This window comes from Chenopodium album, chromosome 10, assembly GCF_948465745.1.
Source record: "Chenopodium album chromosome 10, dcCheAlbu1.1, whole genome shotgun sequence".
Classification (NCBI taxonomy): Eukaryota; Viridiplantae; Streptophyta; class Magnoliopsida; order Caryophyllales; family Amaranthaceae; genus Chenopodium; species Chenopodium album.
The window spans coordinates 58,587,520-58,609,141 of record NC_137843.1 but is presented as its reverse complement, the minus strand read 5'-3'; the positions used below and the strand labels follow the sequence as shown (position 1 = coordinate 58,609,141).

General features: G+C 33.1%; 2 protein-coding genes and 1 long non-coding RNA gene across 3 annotated transcripts; all 3 read left to right on the top strand.

Annotated features, from left to right (window-relative positions):
* The first annotated feature begins 591 nt into the window (after positions 1 to 591).
* LOC145564337 (uncharacterized) lies at positions 592 to 1,668 on the top strand. The gene is made up of 3 exons (XR_014094804.1): positions 592 to 728; positions 936 to 1,115; positions 1,349 to 1,668. It is a non-coding gene; the product is annotated as an uncharacterized LOC145564337 (long non-coding RNA).
* Positions 1,669 to 5,363: 3,695 nt separating this feature from the next.
* On the top strand, positions 5,364 to 7,525 carry LOC145564336 (bark storage protein A-like). The gene is made up of 5 exons (XM_081624654.1): positions 5,364 to 5,636; positions 6,025 to 6,180; positions 6,404 to 6,604; positions 6,943 to 7,122; positions 7,237 to 7,525. Exons 1-5 carry the CDS (start codon positions 5,364 to 5,366, stop codon positions 7,411 to 7,413), a joined length of 987 nt encoding a protein of 328 aa, XP_081480780.1. The 3' UTR covers positions 7,414 to 7,525.
* Positions 7,526 to 19,237: 11,712 nt separating this feature from the next.
* LOC145564335 (bark storage protein A-like) lies at positions 19,238 to 21,522 on the top strand. The gene is made up of 5 exons (XM_081624653.1): positions 19,238 to 19,531; positions 19,621 to 19,776; positions 20,219 to 20,419; positions 20,793 to 20,972; positions 21,293 to 21,522. Exons 1-5 carry the CDS (start codon positions 19,259 to 19,261, stop codon positions 21,467 to 21,469), a joined length of 987 nt encoding a protein of 328 aa, XP_081480779.1. The 5' UTR covers positions 19,238 to 19,258; the 3' UTR covers positions 21,470 to 21,522.
* The last annotated feature ends 100 nt before the right edge of the window (positions 21,523 to 21,622 follow it).

Here is a 21,622-nt window from a genome sequence, read left to right as displayed (position 1 = left end):
CAAACTGATACAAATAAAATTAAAAAAAAACAGAGGGAGTATAGGTGTGTGCATAATTTGCGATGCGATTATTTGAGGCATTTTAAAGGGGGGAATGTTATAAATACATAACAATGACTAAAATATATTAAAAACACGTGATAGAGAGAGAAAAAAGGAGAGAGATAGGAAGAGAGAAGCCTATAGGTGGACCTCGCCTATTTTTAGTCAGATTGTCTCACGTGGTGGAGGACCACATACTGATTGCTCCATTGTAAGCTTATATAGTACCATTGAATCTTCAGTGCTACTATTTATGCATAATTTAGTATAACTAAATGCATATATAATACCACTTTATGCATATATAATATCACTGTATGTTCGGCGGCATTATTTTATCGTCCTCTCATATATATATATATATATATATATATATATATATATATATATATATATATATATATATATGTTATTACATAAATGCCCCTTGTTATGTATTTCTACATACATAACATTCCTCCATTACTACTTCCTCCAATTATTTGGCTAACTATTAGCCACCTAATTAATAAGGCCGTTTATTGATTAAACGATCCATCACTGCCTCCAGGAATATGAAGGCCGCTCAATGGAAGCGTTGAATGATCTTCCATCATTGAAAATCGGAGACTACAACGTTCCGGAAGCAGGAGAGAACAAGCTAGCAAGTTTACAATTCCAAAAGATCAACAAATACACACCTAAAGGTTCTAACAAGAAAACCTTTTGGTATTACATTGATCCTGAATGGCTTAAAATTGCTTCTCGACTCAAGGTACGTTATTACATACCTTAAACATATCATAATTTACGTACCTTACATTACGATACATAGTATGATCACATTATAAATAATAGTTTCTAATCAATTTAATTTCAAAAATTGATTGTATGTTTTAATTTTATAATTTCAGGATATTACTCTTGAAAGCTGCATTAACGGAAGGTTGTGCACAAAGGACGTACCAAGTGTTAAATTTGATGTAAAAGGATCATCTTCGGATTCGTATCTGCAAAATGAAGCTTACGGAAAGTTCCTAAACAAGGAACTCGGTGTTTCAACCGTTGATAGGAAAAGCGCCGCCACTGTCTCGGTGAGTTTTCTAAGGCTATAAGATAATGTGTGAGCTAGAGAAGTGTACAATCAAACCTTTTTTCTTAGAATTATTATCCTAATTAATTTACAAAAAATATGTTGTTCAATTTAACCATCTACAAAGTTTTCCTCAACAATAATACATTCTTTCAAGTAATGAGTAATTACTATAATATTACGATAAAACTAACTCATGTAACATAAATTGTTATACCATATTTGATGTTGCAGACTGCCGTTGCAAATGGAGTGAAGCACATTGTGTTCCGTGGTGCGTCGAACAAGCCAGGAACATCATCAGACAATGAAATTAAAGCCTTGACAAGCAAGAACTTATTCAAAGTGGTTTCGGAGTTTGTTGAGTTACTCGCTAATGAACTACCTATGCTCAAGTACAAGTACATCTGAAGTGTTTTTGTGTGTATGTTTGCTACTTTGCCATGTCTAGCTTGTACAGTTGTACGTAGGTGTGTCGTTGTAAGTTCCAAAATAAAGAGGGCCTAAGCGAAGACAAATCGATCAAGATTATGGTGTATGAGCTTTGATCTAATTTAAGCATTGTACACAACTTTAATTTGTAGGATAATAAAATGAATGAAGAGCCTATCTAATTATGGTTGGCCCTATTTTATCACATGTTTTTGTGGTTGTTAATAATGTTAAATTTGTTGTCGGTAGTATAGTTGAATTTTGCTATATTATACTACCTCCGCTTTTATTTAGTTGACATCATTCTATTACTACGCTTGTCAACGCATTATTTTAATGATTAATATTTCTAATTCTCGACATTAAAAATTATAAAAAATGGATATTAATAAATATACATTGAGACGATTCAAACAAGACCCCATTTGACTATATTTTATCAAAATTATAAATCACAAAAGCTAGTCAAAATGTAGTTTATGAATAGTGTAAAAGTCAAATGGTGTCAACTGAAAAAAAAAACGAAGGAAGTATAAATGTAGGTTTTTTTTTCACTAAAATAATGAAAAAAAATAATAAATAAATAATATAAGGTACAAAAAGTTTATATAATAAGTTACAAAAAATTTTGTATACACCCGATGTACAATAATATTATTGTACATTGGGGTAACTTTTGTTGAATTTATGGTAACTTTTACATTTTTTGGGGGTAACTTATATCAATAAAGCATAAATAACTTTTATTTATATCAGGGTAACTTATATATATATGAGTAACTTTCATTCATTAAAGATTAACTTTTGATCAATTTAAGGTAACTTTGTAACGGAGGTACAATATTTGATTGTACATCCAATTTTTAAGAATGTTTAAGGGCTGATTATAAAGGTGATTAAAGGTTGGGCCAGACTTTGTAAAAAAAAAATGGCCTATTTCGGGCCAAACCTTCAAGCTGGGTTAGGCCTACTTTAGGTCGAAAATTTTGTCCAAAGCGGCGTTTTTGGGCCAAAAATAGTAGGCTTTTCATACCAAAATCAACCCGGAACAAAATTTTAACTTAAATGGTTTTTTCAGGATGCCCAAACCCTCTTTTTTGGAAAATCAAGTCTAAAAATAATATATGCCCAAATTTGGGTTTTATTCTAAGGTTTGATTTGGTCAAATTTAGCTGATTTAATAACCTCCAATCAAATAAGAAAAAAGTTTATAAATTCTAATAAAATAAATATTTTATTAGAATTTATAAACTTTTTTCTTATTTGATTGGAGGTTATTAAATCAGCTAAATTTGACCAAATCAAACCTTAGAATAAAACCCAAATAAACTATTTTCCAAAATAGCTACTTTACAAAAGAATTTACCAAATTACCTAAAAATTAGAGAGATAGTGAAACTAATCCATTGTAAACTCATCTTAAACTGGTTTTTTGGATTTATTGTTTGATTTCTTTGCTGGGTTCAACGATTGCAATGAACAAACTAATAATTAAACCCTCCTCTAGAATCCATTAATATCTAAAATTTCATCAAATATCTACATCATTCCTAGAATTATTTTGGCGACATTAAAGCGGAGAAATTGGAAAGCAATTTTACAACGGCAGCAAACGCCTTACCCATTGAATTTTTTCCAATTGCAACTTTAAATATTTCATTAGTATTCCGTATTGTTTAATATCTTGGTTAAATTATAATTAATTTGTTTGGGAATTTTACAATATATATAGGCTTCAACCATTACTTTGGGCTTATATATTGGATGCTTGATCAGGCAAATCAGCTAATGTCAATATGTAATTAGAAGCTTATAATTACCGATTTACCGCACCGCGCAAGATTTTTGATTAACTTTAGCTTGAAAAAAGGGAAAACAAAATAACTATAACTTGAAACTCACGGTTATCATTAGAAGTATAAGTATGACATCATTCTTCTAGTATATTATAAGGAAATTCAATATCTTGGATTTTACAGTGCATAAACTTGACACAAAGGAAGAAATCAAAACACAAAATAATGGGTTTAGGGCCTGTTCTGATTTATTGAACTGAGCTGAGTTGAATTGAATTGAAATGAAATGAGCTGAGCTAAACTGAATTGAACTGAAGTGTTTATGAGATAAGGAAATTAGGAAATGAACTGAACTGAATTAAACTGAACTGAATTGAACTGAATTGATTGGAGCTAAACTGAATTAAACTTAAATTGAAGATAATAGACCCTTAGTATGGCTTTTTGTAGAATTTTAGCTATTTCAGTAAATAGTTTTAAAAAAGAGCTATTTTTATTTTTGAAAGACATTTTTTTTTAAAAAAAAAATAGCTATTATGGTAAAAAGTTTTGAAAAAAATAGACATTTTGACTCATCTTTTTACTCCGACAACTCCGTATATGTTAAGCATCGTCTTTAATTATAAGATAATTCTCTTTTAGATTTTCTTTCATAGAAAAAGATGAAAAAGAACGGACAAAAAAGGATTTCGTGTAACACATGCATATCCAACATCAGTTATCACATTTGTACTATCTATTTTATACTTTCAACAAAAACTGTAAGGAGTGATAAAAAGTCTTTATCTAATTTCTTTTTAAAATCACATAAACTATGGTTGATTACTTGATTGTATAATTTCCCTTCCCCCCCCCCCCCCCCCGCCAAAAAAAAAATAAAATAAAATAAAATAAAATTGATTGTATAATTTTCCTGAACTAATATTAGCCTTAGAGTATGTTTAGCCCCATTCTTAGTCTTAAGACTTGGGGTGACATCATTATTTTGAGTCTTAAAAGTTATGTTTAAGACTTTCCTTAATTTTCTTCTTAAATCTCAAGCAAGTCTCAAGTTGTGTCTTGGAATTTCATACTCAACTTAACACTTGAGATTATGACCCACCTCAATTTTATTTGTATTATCCTTATATATATATGTTTAAGATTATGTCATATACGTAGTATTTAATTCTTAGGACTAAAGTAATAAATTTAGACAAGTCTTAATGAATCTTAACAAGAATTTGATGACATCATTTTCAATGGGGACCATAAAAAATGATGTCACGTTCAAATTTAAGATTGGGGGCTAAAGTTGCTCTTAGCATAATATATTGATTAGATATTTCATTAGTGCGTTAAAAGTTGATGCAGATAGAGTAACAACATTTTCATTCACATTTTATTATTTTATTTAGTTTAAATATTCAATCTTATTTATTTTGTTTGGACATTTTAATTTTTTTTACACTATTTACATCTTTTAGGGTCTGTTCTCTTCAGATTATTTTCAGTTCAGCTCTAATAAGTTCAGTTCAGTTCAGTTCACTTCGGTTCTTAATTTCCTTCTCTCATAAAATATTCAGTTCATTTCAGCTCCAATAAGTTCAGTTTAGTTTAGCTCAGTTCAACTCAGTTTGATCAATCAGAACAGACTCTTACTTTAAATCTCTAACTATCTTTGATTCTTTGGTGTTTCATATTTAAAAAAGAAAAAAAAATGCGATCTTGTTAAATTTCATTCATCTATTTATATTTTTACTTGTTGATAATTAAAAATATTAATGATATATACATTATTTACTTTTTCTGTTTTTTTTATTATTGCACCATATAAGTTGGGCACAATAATTTTAATAGTGGAAAAAAGAAAGAGAGAGAAAGGTAAAAATACAAAATTATCAATGTGATGTAAATAAAAGAGTACGAATAACCCACCATAGTTCTATATAAGGACACTTGTAGAGTTGCACTTCACTAACACAACAAAGCAAGTCGAGTCTAGTAAACTTTAGCAAAACACAATTAAACAATACACCATAATGACTCGTGAGATGTTAGGGGTGGCAATAGTTATAGGGCTCCTACTAGCAATGGTGCCCAACACCATGCAACTCCCCTTACACCGCCCCGACATTGATGGTCCCTTTATCGGGCTCATCTTATCCGGTTCTTCCTATGAGAAGCTCCTTTTGGATTCAGGCTTGTACGTCCCTGAACCCGAAACTCCTTCAATTCAAATAGCCGGAAGAACATTCAACATCGGTACCTTCAACGGTGTTCCTACCATCTACGTTGTCTCTACTGGTCCACTAGTAAGAATTATCTAGCTAGTACTATGCCTTTAATTTAATTGTTTTGTTTCGTTAGAAAAGTTACTATTTTTTTTTTTTTTTTTAAATATTTTGCTGGAATATGCATTGTATCGGTTTGCTCCTATGAACGACTCAGCATGGAGTTTCTCTATCATATCCAATTAGTGAGTCAGGGATTTTTTTTTTTTTTTTTTTTTTGACAACATTCTAAAAAAGAGGCTAGTGCCTAACTGACTCAAGGCTACAACGAGAAAATTTAAACCTCTTATATCCAATTAGTGAGTCGGGGACTAGGGACAACAAAATTCTAGTGACTTCGTACGTGTTATGAGTTACTCTGATCTATGATGATAAACTCGTTTTTATTCTTCTATTGTTGTAATTGTAGGCTCATGTAAGTGCAACAGTACAAATCCTGGTGGATCATTTCCGTATCTGGGGGATCATCGATTTAGGAAACGCGGCCGTTGTTAGTCCTTCAGTGAAACTTGCTGATGTTGCCGTGCTAGATGAAACATCCTTTGTTAGCGCTTGGACCTGGAAGGTATACTACGCTTGTATTCCATACTGTACATGTAATATATACTCCCTCTGTCTCTATATACTACTTATATGTTTTCATCAATTTTATTCGACCAAATATAAGAATACTACGTGGAAATGTAATTAAAGTATACATTTAGAGAATGAGATAATTTTAGTTCAATTAATTATTTTTTTTCTTCCTTTTTCACTCTAATTAATTAATTTCTTTGGACAATGATCAGGAATATGAAGGTAGTATAGAAGCTTCCAATGAGCTACCATCACTGAGATTTGGAGACTACAATGTTCCAGAAGCAGGAGATAATAAGTTGGGAAGTTTACAATTCCTAAAGATAAAAAAATACACACCTAAAGGTTCAAACAAGGAAACCTTTTGGTATTACATTGATCCTGAATGGCTTGAAATGGCTTCTCAACTCAAGGTAATTTCAACCTCATTTTCACCTAATTCTATTAGGAACATTAATCATGTCAATTATAAGAATATCATATATAGAGGTGATTAATTATGCACCGAACCGAGTTGGGATTTAATATGGTTAAAAAGAGTGGCCCTATTCTAAAAGAGGATAGAGTCAGTACATGGACACAAACACAAACCCAACCTTAAAATTGGGATAGATTTGTGTGATCTTTTTAGGTCTAACCAAGTTTTGATTTTATGTACAATCCAAAGCGGTCCATTTTTATTTATTAAAAAATAAATAAATAAATAAACTCAATAGGTCTAATAATAAAAGTGTGTGTGGTTCAATTTCAGGATATGAATCTGGAAAGCTGCACTGAAGAGAGGTTGTGCACCAAGGATGTACCTAGTGTTGTGTATAGTGTTAAAGGCGCATCGTCCGATGCATATGTGTTGAACCATGCTTACGGGAAGTTCCTCAACAAGCACCTCAACGTCTCAACCGTTGACAGAAAAAGTGCCGCCGTAGTTTCGGTGAGTTTTCTAAGTCTAACGTGCATATATACACTATTAGCTACTTCCTCCGCCTCTAAATATATATTTAGTCGTGTAACTCAAATGATTGTTAATTACTCTATGATGTTACAGACTGCCGTTGCAAATGGAGTGAAACACATCGTGTTTCGTGGTGCTTCGAACAAGCCAGGAATGCCGTATGACAAAAAACTTAGTGCTTTGGCAACCAAAAATTCGTTCAAAGTGGCTTCTAAGTTTGTTGAATTACTCGCTAATCAGCTACCTTTGATTAAGTACAAGTACTACTGAAGTGTACTGTTTTGAGGGTTCTTGCTAGCTGTTTAGCCAAGTATGTACTATGTAGTAAGTGTTTCAATAATAAGGGCCAAGAGGAAGAAAATTCTAGGTTACGGTGTTTAGAACTTTGACCTACCTAAGCATTGGTACTCCCTAATTAGCTTTGTATGATAATGAGTGAAATCTATGCAAGTTATTGGCCCCTCTATTACGCATTTCGCTTTTTTTTTTTTTTTTTTTTTGATCGGCCGAAAACAAAAGGTTTGGAGTTCTTGATTGGAATTATTTGAAAAAAAAAATATTACTACATTCAATATGTATGTAAAAATAATATATATAATACGTACAATCTCTAAAATAACAAAAATTATGATCTTTTCACGCTCATGTTATGAAGATAAAACCTACAAAGCAATAACTAGGGATGGCAATGAGGCGGGTCGGATGCGGATAATGGTACCTCCATACCCATACCCGTCTAAAAATCTTATACCCATCCTCGCCCCACCACCCGTGGGGGGTACAATATCCACATCCATATCCGCCCCACCGGATACAAGATAGGATCCATCCCCGTTCCATCACCCACTTGAATATTCATACCCACCTCATACCCGCCCTAAAATCGTCACAAACCCATTGCCATGATGCTCTATTGTAGCACATTAATGACAATTATATCAAATTAGGTTAAGAAAATTGGGACTTTCACTATTCAAGCTTATTGGGTTTTAGGGGGTATCAAGTTTCATAAATTCTAAACTCTTCTATAAGAAAAATGGTGGGGGTATAAGGTGGGTGCGGGGCGGGGCGGGTCTACTCTAAAATCCATACCCGCCCTATCACCCATGATGGGTACACATTTTATACCCATCCCCGCCCCATCACCCGCCAAACCTCCATCCATCCCCGCCCCACTTGGGCGGGGATGGGACGGGTCTCCCATTTAACCCGACCCACTGCCATCCCTAACAATAACTACATATTTATATGCCACTTTAAGGTGATTCACTATAGGAGTATAACGATTTATTATTATTTATATATACTAAGGATTGTTTAGTTCATTTCACCTTATTTAATTTTGCTTATGTGATCTGACATAATATAATCTAATTTTCTGAATTGTCCAAACTTTAACCTTATGTGTACGATAAACTATAAACAAAAAATACATCATGTGAGGTCTTGTTAACTTCATAATAATAAACATTTATTAATATGTAATTTTCATAATTTTTTTATTACAAAATCCAAGATATACCGCAATAAAAAGAACGCACATAAAATGATTATTTGATCTAAATTTATTTTTTCTGAAATAAATAAAATTAAATTGGACTAAACAAGGCCTAAAAGTTTTTGTGCTCATGTGATTACTAGCTAGGTGCGTAAAGTAAGTTGTAAAATGATGTGTGTATTTAGGGTCAAGGCATGAACCAAATCTTAGGGCTTGTTTGGTTGACAAAATAAAAGGGGGAAGTGAAAATTCATGGGAACTTATAATATGGGTAGTGGTTTGGTTGACACAAAGAAATAAAAATGAGGAAAATTAGAATTCATGGGAATTTCTACTTTCCACAAAACATAGGAAGTAAATTACTTAGGCTTCCCTAGGTCAATAAAAATTAATGGGAATTTGTACTTCCATAGTCACAACCAAACAACTTAAATAAATTCCAAAGATTTTCATTTGGGAAATAACTTCTAATGAAATACAACTTTCTATGGAAATTTATTTCCCATATCAACCAAACGAGACCTTAATACATATTAAATAAATGCACATGCAAGTATTGACTAATATTCCACCAAAAAAGTATTGACAGGTTGTAGACACCCAAATGTGTCTCCCCAAAACCAAACCCAGTGATGAATACCTTTCGCGTCGAATCATAATCGAATGAGGTGAAAGTGTGGAAAGTCTAATGTTGTGGTTAGTTTTTATTAAAAATCTTTCTTTCTATTTTCAAAAATCTGCTCTATTTTTATGAAAAACGTGCATTCTATTTTAGTTTGGTCCATGATATGGGTCCAATAATAGTGTAGTTGGATTGGGCTCGAAAAGAGCTTTCCAACAATATATTATAAGCCCAATTTCGATGAATAATGAGGAAGTTATGGCCAAACTGGGCCCATTTTGGTTCTTATATGCGACCCAATGATCTAGAGGAGGGCCTAATATGAATTATTATTTCTCATGCAATTAGGATTGATAATAGTCTTCTAGAATCTTCCAGGAGGTTTTTTTGAATCCTAAAGGGATTAGGATTGAAAATTATGTTTTATGAGTTTTATTTGGAATAAAAGAAGTGTTTTAAATGAAATTACGATTTTACTCTTCGTACGGATTTTACGACTTGATTTTATCGAAAAATAGATTCCGCGTGGAAAACCTTTTGCATCGCCAAACGACAGTTTCGTCGCCTGGCGACGAAGCCTGTCGTGCGACGAATGTTTCGTCGCCTGGCGACAAGCCCTGTCGTTGGCGACAGAAGCGTGTTTTATTTCTTTTCAAACTCTAATTCGTTTCTATCAATTCCAGACTATTTTCTTATAAATAGGGTCCCTGGACCTCCGTTTTTTTCGATAACCGGAATTCTCTAATTCTTCTCTCTCTCTAAGCTAAAGCTTATTCTTTCTCTCCCTCTTTCTAGCCTAGCCTTTTACAAACACAATTCCTCATACATTAGCACTAGACACACCTAGCCAAGTTCGAAATTGCCTTCGCCCTAGACGTGAAAGGTTTGATATTTCTGAGGGTTTGGTCCCAAATCTCTATTTCAATTATTTAATTTAATTGTTTTGATTTTATATTTTCCTTGAAGTTACTAACGTGTGTATTTTGTTATTAGAAAGAGATACGAAGCATCGAAGTAAGTAATTTAATTGCTTTATTGATCTTTTGATATAGAAATCATGCTTAGATTGTTATTTTGATTCCTAGTATCATGTTAGGATGTTTTATTGCTTCCTAGTATCATGTTTAGGGTAACAATTAAGATTTCTAATATCATGTATGGTTGTTATGATGCTTCCTATTTCTTTCTTAATATTAGCTAGTATCATGTTAGGAATAAAGCTTTGATCTTTATTGTTTAGTGACATGCTAGGGTTTGTTATTAATCTTGTTAGTATCATGCCTAGGATCTTGCTATTATTATGCTTTAGTTTTATTATGATTATTATTATGATTTATGATTATTATGTTTTTGATGATTATTATTGTTATCGCTTGATCACGCCTTTTATGCATGTTTAAAGGGAATTTGTACTTGTAATCACGCTTAATAAGATAATTTATAATCTTGTTTAGGGTTAATATGATTATAATTCAAGTGATCGCCAACAATAGTTTTGCTTGTGCATTAATATTCAACCAACATAGACTAAATAGGTTTAGGGTTAATTTATTGATTGCATGTTAGTCAGAAAGTGCACATGAATACGAGAAGAATAAAGTAGAGGCCTATTTAGGGCAGTTCAATCTCTTTTAGGTTGGATTTGTACCTTCATCCCCGAACACCAGTCATGGTTCCAAACATATAGGAGTTAACGATCTCATGGATCGTTAAGGGGTGTAACCTTCACCCTGTGAACGGTTTACAAGTTCCTAAAACTTGTTGGCGACTCTTTTGCTCTAGCTTCCTTCCCTTTGGACGCCACCATGCTTAAGTGTATGATCACAGTGGGGCTCAAGTGTGGGATGCCTTGAAATATTCCCTACACAGGTATATACTCCGCTTGTCTCTATTTCCTATTTATATCAATTCATTATTTTTAGCGATAGATGCTCAAATTTGGCATGTTAATATTTGGATATACTCCTCTTGTCTCTATTTTTTTTTTAAGTCTATTTGACTTTTTACAGTATTTGAGATGTATGTTAAAATGTATATATCTCCATTTATATAAGCATAAAAATTATAAGAATTTAATATCAATAAAGTATACAATTACACAAATTTAATAAAATTTTGCATGATAACACTATATTTTAATCAAAATTATAAAAACATTAATCCAAACATTAGGTATAGGGCTGTAGGGAATATTTCAAGCATCCCACACTTAAACCCTACTGTGATCATATACTTAAGCATGGTGGCGTCTAAAGGGAAGGAAGCTAGAGTAAATGAGTCGCTAACAAGTTTTAGGAACTTGTAAACTGTTCACAGGGTGAAGGTTACACCCCTTCACGATCCATGAGATCGCTAACTCCATAGTGGTTTGGAACTATGACTGGATATTCGAGGATGAAGGTACAAATCCAACCTAAAAGAGATTGAACCTACCCTAAAAATAGGCCTCTACTTTATTCTTCTCATACTCATGTGCGCTTTCTAACTAACATACAATCAATAGGTTAACCCTAAACCTGTTTAATCTATGTTGGTTGAATATTAATGCACAAACAAATCTATTATTGGCGATCACTTGAATTATAATCATATTAACCTAAACAGGATTATTAATTATCTTATTAAGCGTGATTACAAGTACGAATTCCCTTGTACAAATTCCCTTTAATCCTGCAAGAGAGGCGTGATCAAGCAATAAAAATAATAATATCAAGCAACAAAAAATAATCATCATCATCATAATATTCTCAATAAAGCATAATAATATTAGCAAGATCCTAGACATGATACTAACAAGATTAATAACAAATCCTAACATGTCACTAAACATTAAAGATCAAAGATTTAACCCTAACATAATACTAACATGATAGAAGAAATAGGAAGCAACCATACATGACATTAAAAATCTTAGTTATTACCCTAAACATGATACTAGGAAGCAATAAAACATCCTAACATGATACTAGGAATCAAAATAATCAAAGCATAATTTCTATATCAAAATAATAACAATTAAATTACTTACTTGGATGTCTCGTATCTCTTTCTAATAACAAAATACACGTGTTAGTAACTTCAAGCAAAATAATAAATCAAACAATTAAATTAAATAATTGAAATAGGGATTTGGGACTAAACCCTCAGAAATTATCAACCTTTCACGTCTAGGGTGAAGGCAACTTCGAACTTGGCTAGGTGTGTCTAGAACTAATGTATGCGGTATTTTGTATGAAGGATGGTTTAGAAAAAATAGAGAGAGAGAGCTTCTAGCTTTTAGAGAGAGAGAATAGAATTAAATGGTTGTTGTCCTTGATTAATCGCCCTTCCTTTCTTGACCAAGTGTTGGAAAGGGAACTTGGGGGTAAATTTTTATTTTTGACTCAAGCTCTATTCAACATGCAATAAATGAGAAGAGATCAACGAAGAATGATATGGATGAAAAAATGATCTTGATAGAGAAATATGGGAGAATTAGGAATAGAATAGGCCCCCAACTCAAATGACGGAAAAACGACTCATGCATGAACCTAAAAACATGGTTATGGTGACATATACAAAGTGTGTGCTAAGACTAATGAGTGTAAGTGACATGTTAAGACTTGTGTCATGACCATGTGACTAGACTCAAACAAAGATTAAGTTAAGACTTCACGTATGTGCACTAAACTGGACAGGCTGTAGTATTTTAGTCATAACTTTTGATCTGTGAATTCGAATTGGATGAAACCAACTCCAAATGAAAGATAAAACTCGGGGCTACAGATCCATAGGTTGTACCACTCGTAATTCATTCTAGAACTCCGGATATGACCAAAATAAGTTAACGTTCGTGCAGTATACGGGAATAAAAATCCGGGTTGACTCAAAGGAACTATGACTCGATTTTAGACATATTTATTAGCTCAAATTAATTAATCAATTAATTAAGAAAAGTATTTTAGTCCTTGGTTAGTTTATTTAAGAATATTTATAATTACAAGTCAAACTAAATGGTTAGTTTAATCACATGTAAGTATGCACAAGCAAATAATGCTCAAGTAATCAAATAGTCACAATATGATGCAATGAGTTTGCAACTTAACCATAGCTTTAGTTCTCTAAAGTTCAGGATATGGGTTAGTCGAAGAGGGTCCATGGTTATGAGTCCGGATGCACCACGCGGAAGCCTTACCTTTGGAAGGGTTGGCGCGAGTGGATGGGACCCTGCGAGTTAAACTCGCTTCCACTGTTTTCTCAACGCTAGTTCCTATATGCCTCGACAGCTTTCTTTTCTTGAATTTTCCAGTTTTTCGCAGCGTTATTTCGATTCTAGTTGTGAAAGATATTTTTCTAATTTCCTACGTGTAAAAATCCTATTTTTTGACGCATTACGGATGGTCTTTACAATACGGACCTTTTTTATGCTTATGCCAATAATGTTAATCAAAATTACACACATGAAATACTTAGAACTTTTCGAGTCTCATCCACTCATTCTAAATTATAGCCAAAATAAATTTCAGAAATTAAAATAAAAATCCTCCCCAATGGAGTCACCAAAAAATGTAGAGAATATTTCAAGCAGCCCACACTTGAGCCCCACTGTGACCATACACTTAAGCATGGTGACGTCCAAAAGGAAGGAAGATAGAGTAAAAGAGTCGCCAATAAGTTTTAGGAACTTGTAAAATGTTCACAGGGTGAAGGTTACACCCCTTCACGATCCATGAGATCGCTAACTTCATAGTGGTCCGGAACCATGACTGGATATTCGGGGATGAAGGTACAAATTCAACCTAAAAGAGATTGAACCTGCCCTAATAATAGGCCTCTAATTTATTCTTCTCATATCCATGTACGCTTTCTGACTAACATACAATCATTAGGTTAACATTAAACCTGTTTAATCTATGTTGGTTGAATATTAATGCACAAACAAAACTATTATTGGCGATCACTTTAATTATAATCATATTAACCTAAACAAGATTATTAATTATCTTATTAAGCGTGATTACAAGTACAAATTCTCTTTAATCTTGCAAGAGAGGGCGTGATTAAGCAATTAAAAATAATAATATCAAGCAACAAAAAATAATCATCATCATCATAATATTCTCAATAAAGCATAATAATATTAGCAAGATCCTAGGCATGATACTAACAAGATTAATAACAAATCCTAGCATGTCACTAAACATTAAAGATCAAAGATTTAACCCTAACATAATACTAACATGATAGAAGAAATAGGAAGCAACCATACATGATATTAAAAATCTTAGTTATTACCCTAAACACGATACTAGGAAGCAATAAAACATCCTAACATAATACTAGGAATCAAAATAATCAAAGCATGATTTCTATGTCAAAATAATAACAATTAAATTACTTACTTGGATGTCTCGTATCTCTTTCTAATAACAAAATACACACGTTAGTAACTTCAAGGAAAATATTAAACAAACGATTAAATCAAATAATTGAAATAGAGATTTGGGACCAAACCCTCAGAAATTATCAACCTTTCACGTCTAGGGGGAAGGCAACTTCGAACTTGACTAGGTGTGTTTAGAACTAATGTATGCGGTATTTTGTATACGGGAAGGTTTAGAAAAAATAGAGAGAGAGAGAGAGAATAGAATTAGATGGTTGCTGTTTCTTAAAAACGGAGGTCTATGACCCTATTTGTAGAAAAAAAAAGTCCAGAAAAACCGATCGAAAACAAATCAAATCCCATTCGGAATAAAATACCTCTTGTCACGAACAACAGGAGTTAGCCCCAGGCGACAGGCACTAGCGCCAGGCGACAACTGTTAGCGTCAGGCGACAGTCCTGTTGTCTTGCGCTGAGTCGGAAATAAGACGCGCTTTGCACGCGGAATCCTCTTCTTAGTATGATTAAGCAGCAAATTCTGCGTTTATTAAAATCGGGTTTATCATAAAACACTCATTTTATTCCAAATAAAACTCTTTAAAATAATAATTATCAATCCTACTTCCATTAGAACTTAAAAGAACCTTCTAGATATTCTAGAAGATTAAAATCAATCCTAATAACTTTAGGAATAATAATTAATAGGCCCTCCTCTAGATCATTGGGCCACATATAAAATTCATTTCGAGCCCAATTTAGTAGTATTACCACAACTTCCTCATTATTTATCGGAATTGGGCTTATAATATATCGTTGGAAAGCTCTTTTCGAGCCCGACCCAACTACACTATTATTGAACCCTTATCATGGACCAAACTAAACTGGACTGGCTATTTTCATAAATAGAGTATATAAAAAGAAATATTTTCAAAAACAGAAAGCGAGATATTTTAATAAAAACAACCGCATCACTAGACTTTTCACACTTTCACTTCGTTCGATAATCAAGTGACGTGAAAGATATTCATCACTGGGTTTTGTTTTGGGGAGACACATTTGAATGTCTACAAGGGCAAAAAATATAAGGATAGAGGGAGTACAAGTTTAAAAAAAAAAAAAAAGTTTCAACTTTCAATCAAAATGTTGGACACTGCACGTAGCTAGGGGCTCATATAAAGAATTTACTACATACCTGTCCTCATCATGATAAATATCCCTTAATTTTCAATTATTTTTATAGTACATTCAACTTTAGCTTTTTGTTTAAATTTTATACTCCCTTTGCCCACGATTATCTGCACCAAACCTACTTTTTGCGGAATTCTAGGCAAAACTTCTTAAGCAAGATTATTGAAAATTAAGAGGAAAGGGAAGGGATAATTAATCCAACACCCACACCCACGTAACCCCCACCACTGACGCAGAACCACCACGCCACCCCACGAACCACCGACACCCACGCAACCGCTACCACTGACGCAGAACCACCGACCTCAGACCACCGAAACCACAACGCAACCCCCATTCACGGACGCAGAACCACCGAACTCAGACCACCAAAACCACCACACAACCCCCACTCATGCACCAGGCCCACGAACTCAAACTACCGACACCCACCACGAAACCCATGACCCCAAATCTTGAATTGAAACTCACCACGAACTTTGACCTCGCACAAACTCAGATTAGCGGTTGTGGTGGAGTAGTGGCGACGAAAAATGGTGTGGCAACCTAGGGTGCGACAATCTAGGGTGTGTTCGATCTAGGGTGCGGAAAATGGTGCGGCGATCTAAGGTGCGGTGGGGTCTGGTCGGAGAATGGGGCGGCGATCTAGGGTGTGGTCGGAGAGTGGTGCGTTGATATGGGGTCTCGTCGCGGTGGGGGTGGTGCTCTGGCTAGTGGTTGGCAGGTAGCGGCGACAAAGTGGCTGGGGTAAGGTGTAATTAGTTGGTAAGTAAGTGTAATTATAAGATGTTAAACAAAGTTGAAAAAAATAAAGTAAGGGTAAGGTGGTCATTTTATTGTATAAAATTTACTAAAAATGGAAAGAAAAAATTTTGTTGTAGATAATAGAGAGCACCCACTTATGGAAAATGTTGCAGACTACTGTGGGCGGAGGGAGTATTTACCTTTAATCAATCAACTTTTATTTATTTATTTTTTTCCATCTTTAATTTTTTCAATCCGTATTTCATACCTTGTTATCTTCTTTTTACTCCCTCCATTTTTAAATACTTGTTCCATTTCTTTATGCGGGGAATTTTTGGAGAAATTAGAGAAAGTAATAATATATGGAGGTAGTGGGGTAGGTGAAAAAATAAAAAATTGTAAAAAGTAAAAGTGATTAAGAGAATTGGAGGAGAGACAATATGAAATAATAAAATACTTCCTCTGTTTTTTTTTAGTTGACACCTTTCTATTATCACGTTTGCCAACGCATGTTTTTAACGATTAATATCGCTAATTATCAATATTATAAATTTATAAAAAGTGGATATTAATAAAATATACATTGAAACGATTCAAATAAGATCCCACATGAATATGTTTTATCGTATCTATAAACCACAAAAGCGAGTCAAAGCATGTTATGTGAATAGTGTAAAATTCAAACAATGTTAACTAAAAAAACCGGAAAAATGAATCAAATATTGTAAAACCTTTCCAAATAAGAAAGTGGGGTGAATATTTAAAAACAATCCAAAATAAAAAAGTGAAGCAATTATTTAAAAACGGAGGGAGTATCTATAACTAATACTAAAGTAGCAACCGCTAACATCATTTTAATTTAAAATTAGACACATGTCATGTTGTCATTAAAAATTTTCCCTCCAAAATTATAATTGATGTCATCATTTTTTGATATTATTTTGTTCTATTAAAATTCTGGCCAACTACATAATTGTTAGTAACAAATTCTGAAAAACGGTCTATTCTATTCAACAATAATAATTTAATTTTTTTCACAGGTGTGTTTTTCATCATTTGATTTTTCTATGAGCTCTATTTTTCTTATTAATATCTGATGTTTTATTTGTTTTGAAAATATTTTTATTTTTTAATTGTGGTATGAAAAAGTAAACAAATTTAGAAAATTTTATTTTAATCAAATCATGCATCGCACGAGACTAATCTAGTATATTTGTATTTGTATGTACCTTCCAAAACACGTGTGCAAAAGGCAAGACTATAGATTATTATTATTATTCGAGTATGAATCATGTTACTCCCTCCGTTTTTGAATACTTGCTTCATTTTTTTTTTCCGGCCGTTTTTAAATACTTACTCAATTTTCTTATTTAAAAAGCTTATACAATATTTAATTTATTTCTCTAACCTAGTGGACCCAACATAAACCACATTTTATTAGTTTCATATTGTTTCTCCCCAATTCTCTCAACTACTTTTGCTCTTTTTATAATTTTTCCTTCTTTCCTCTACTCCAATACCTCCATATTTTATTATTTTTTTAAATTTCTTCTAAAAATCCGTACATGAAAAAATAAAGCAATTATTTAAAAACAAAAGGAGTAAATTTGAATCAACCGTGATAAAGCATATGACAAAAGCATCATGCACTTTTAACATTTGATCTAATATAATAATCAATGTTCTTTATCAAAGAAATCGTTTTTAATATTTTTATAGAAACTCTGACAATAATATGGTGACATTTTGCTACTACAGTCCCGAAAATAAAAGCAACTAAATAATGGAATCTCACGTTATTCACGACTTGTGATACACGATTCATGAGACATATGTACCTGCAAATCTGCAATCCATCTCAAAAAAGAAGGGATGAGAGATGAGGCCAGGTAAGGGAGTCATTTTGTATAGCAGTAACAGGTTTCCGTTCCGATTTTGAAAATTTGAAAGGGTACCAATTATGCTCACTTTGGATATATTCCTTCCGTTTTTTTTTTTTTTTTTTTTTTTTTTTTTTTTTTTTTTGCCCTTTTTTTTTTTTTGGGAAATCCCTTATAATTTAATAATATACTTCCTCCGTCCTATAAAATTTGACAAATTTTGATAGTTTTCATTTTCATCCGCCCCACAATACTTGACATATTACTAAGTATGGAATTAGATCACTAATAAAAAAAATGTTTTTCCACTTACCTCACTCCTACTCCACTTGTTTTCTTGTAATATAAAAATATAAAAGAAAATCTTTTATACAATAAAAGAATGTTTTGAATAGACCCACTTGTAATTTTCTTAAATTACGTGTCCACCCCAACATTCCAAGTACTATGGGACGGAGGGAGTATTATATTTACCAGTCAATACTGTCTCCACTCTTTCTTACTGTATCATTTCTCTCTCCTTTAATTATTCTGACCCCCTCTCATGCCACTTTACTTTTATAAAATAATAATTTTATCTAACCCACTATTTAATTAAACATCCTAAAACTCTACACAACCCCAAATTTAGCTTAAAAAAAATGAAGGGAGTAAATATGAATGCACATTTTGGACAAGTAATGAGTCTTATGACTAATGAGTGTGTAGGACCCACTATATGTCAATATAAACACATTTCACCAGCATAAGTTACACAACAAAGCAAGTCGAGTCTAGTAAGCTAAGTAAAACACAATTATTATTATACTTGCAAAAACCAAAATGTCTCGTGAGATGTTAGGGGTGGCGATAGTTATGGGGATCCTACTAGCAATGGTGCCCAACACCACGCAACTCCCCTTAAACCACCCCGACCGTGACACCCCTTTTATCGGGCTCGTGTTGTCCAATGATTTCACCGAGAAGCTCCTTTTGGATTCAGGCTTGTACGTCCCTATGCCCGAAACTTCTTCAATGCAAATAGCCGGAAGAACATTCAACATTGGTACTTTCAACGGTGTTCCTATCGTCTACGTTGTCTCTCTACCTCCACTCGTAAGAATTACTTAGTACTATACCTTTAATTTAACTGTTTTGTTAGAATATCTCGTCTTAAATTCTTTGCTATGTTGTTGTAATTGTAGGCTCATGTTAGTGCAACAGTTCAAATCCTGGTCGATCATTTCCACATCACAGGGGTGATCGATTTAGGAAACGGCGCCGCGGTTAGCCCTTCATTGAAAGTTGCTGATGTTGCTGTGCTAGGTGAAACTGCCTTTGCTAGTACTTGGACTTGGAAGGTAACTACTAAAGCCTTTTTCATTATTCATAATTTTATCATAAACAATTACGTCTCATAAAATTTTCATATGTACTACACTACTACATATTATATAATTATATATACTCCATCTGTCCCCCTGGCTCTATATATGTTTCAATGTTTCATATTCAAGAAACTTTGTTTTTTCATGATATATAATATGAGGTCCAACACTCCCACTAGTTACCTTTTCATCAACTTAGTGTAACCATATACAAGTATAAGAAATCATATTTTAAGTACTACCTCTGTATCATATTTTTTACAACTTTGGAATATTTTATGTCTCACAAATAATACCCAAAGTTGCAAAAAATATAAAACGGAGGTAGTATATTCATTCCTTCTTTTTTTGACGACCATATTATATAAACGTAGTAGATCTAATTTATTTATTAATTTTTTTGGACAATCATCAGGAATATGAAGGTAGAATGGAAGCTTCCAATGAGCTACCATCACTGAGAATTGGAGACTACAATGTTCCAAAAGCTGGAGAAAACAAGTTGGGTAGTTTGCAATACCAAAAGATCAATAAATATACACCTAAAGGTGCAAACAAGGAAACCTTTTGGTATTACATTGATCCTGAATGGCTTGAAATGGCTTATCAACTCAAGGTAATTTCAGCTTAATTTCACCAAATTCTATTACATAAATCATTCAAATAAGAATATACTTCCTCCATTTTTATTTACTTGCAACACACCTTTTTGACACATATTTTAAGAAAGATATTAAATCTCAAAATTTATCACCCATAAGAAGAAAGGGATAAGTTGCTACGGTTAAAATTTCAAAGCTTAATTAATTCGTTTACCTAATTTAATCAACTTATCGAAAAACGTGATAAAAGGTGTGTTGTAACTATTAAAAAACAGAGGAAGTAATGTATAGAGGTGATCATAGACCGGGCTAGTGTGGAGTAAGGTTGGAAAATGCACACTCAAACCCTTAAGTTTAATATAAAAAGATTGTGTGGTTTAATTTCAGAACATAAATCTTGAAAGTTGCACCGATGAGAGGCTGTGCACTAAGAATGTACCTAGAGTTGTTTACGGTGTTAAGGGTTCATCGTCCGACGGACATGTGATGAACGCGGCTTACGGGAAGTTCCTCTATCAACACCTCAACGTCTCCACTGCTGACAGGAAAAGTGCCGCTGTTGTCTCGGTGAGTATTCTAAGCTTAATGTACAACTAAGATACTTCCTTCGCTTCAAAATATTCTTATACATTAGATTATAAGTTTAAGTTCACTAGATTGTCACTATTACTGTTTTTGAGGCCAAATTACGCAATCAACGTGACTATATGTATATACGTATCGCTACCATACCATACCCTTCCCTCATGCATTTTTAATTTTTTATGTATGCCTTTAGCATTGTTCAAAAAATAAAAAATCAGCTAGGGATTTTTTGAAGTTCCTTAAGATTAAGCCAACTTGTGTAACTTGAATTATTAATGTGATTATACTCTATGATGTTGCAGACTGCTGTTGCAAATGGAGTGAAACACATTGTGTTCCGCGGAGCTTCGAACAAGCCAGGAGTGCCATATGACCACAAACTTGGTGTTTTGGCAACCAAAAACTCTTTTAAAGTGGCCTCTAAGTTTGTCAAATTACTAGCTAATCAGCTACCATTAATTAAGTACAAGTACTACTAAGGTATTTAGTGTGTTCTTGTTGCTTTGCCTAGCTTAGTATGTATTTTGTAGTACCTAGTAAGTGCTACAATAATAAGGGCCAAGAGGAAGTCTAGGTTACGGTGTTTAATTAAATTAGAACTTTAAGCAAGGGATTATACTCTCCGTTTAAGT

Bases quoted from the DNA above. Each gene is read 5' to 3' on its own strand.
- LOC145564335 (XM_081624653.1), top strand. From the start codon at position 19,259: ATGTCTCGTGAGATGTTAGGGGTGGCGATAGTTATGGGGATCCTACTA. The intron at 19,532-19,620 runs GTAAGAATTACT...TTGTAATTGTAG, and splicing joins TTGTCTCTCTACCTCCACTC to GCTCATGTTAGTGCAACAGT. The intron at 19,777-20,218 runs GTAACTACTAAA...GACAATCATCAG, and splicing joins CTAGTACTTGGACTTGGAAG to GAATATGAAGGTAGAATGGA.
- LOC145564336 (XM_081624654.1), top strand. From the start codon at position 5,364: ATGACTCGTGAGATGTTAGGGGTGGCAATAGTTATAGGGCTCCTACTA. The intron at 5,637-6,024 runs GTAAGAATTATC...TTGTAATTGTAG, and splicing joins TTGTCTCTACTGGTCCACTA to GCTCATGTAAGTGCAACAGT. The intron at 6,605-6,942 runs GTAATTTCAACC...GTTCAATTTCAG, and splicing joins AAATGGCTTCTCAACTCAAG to GATATGAATCTGGAAAGCTG.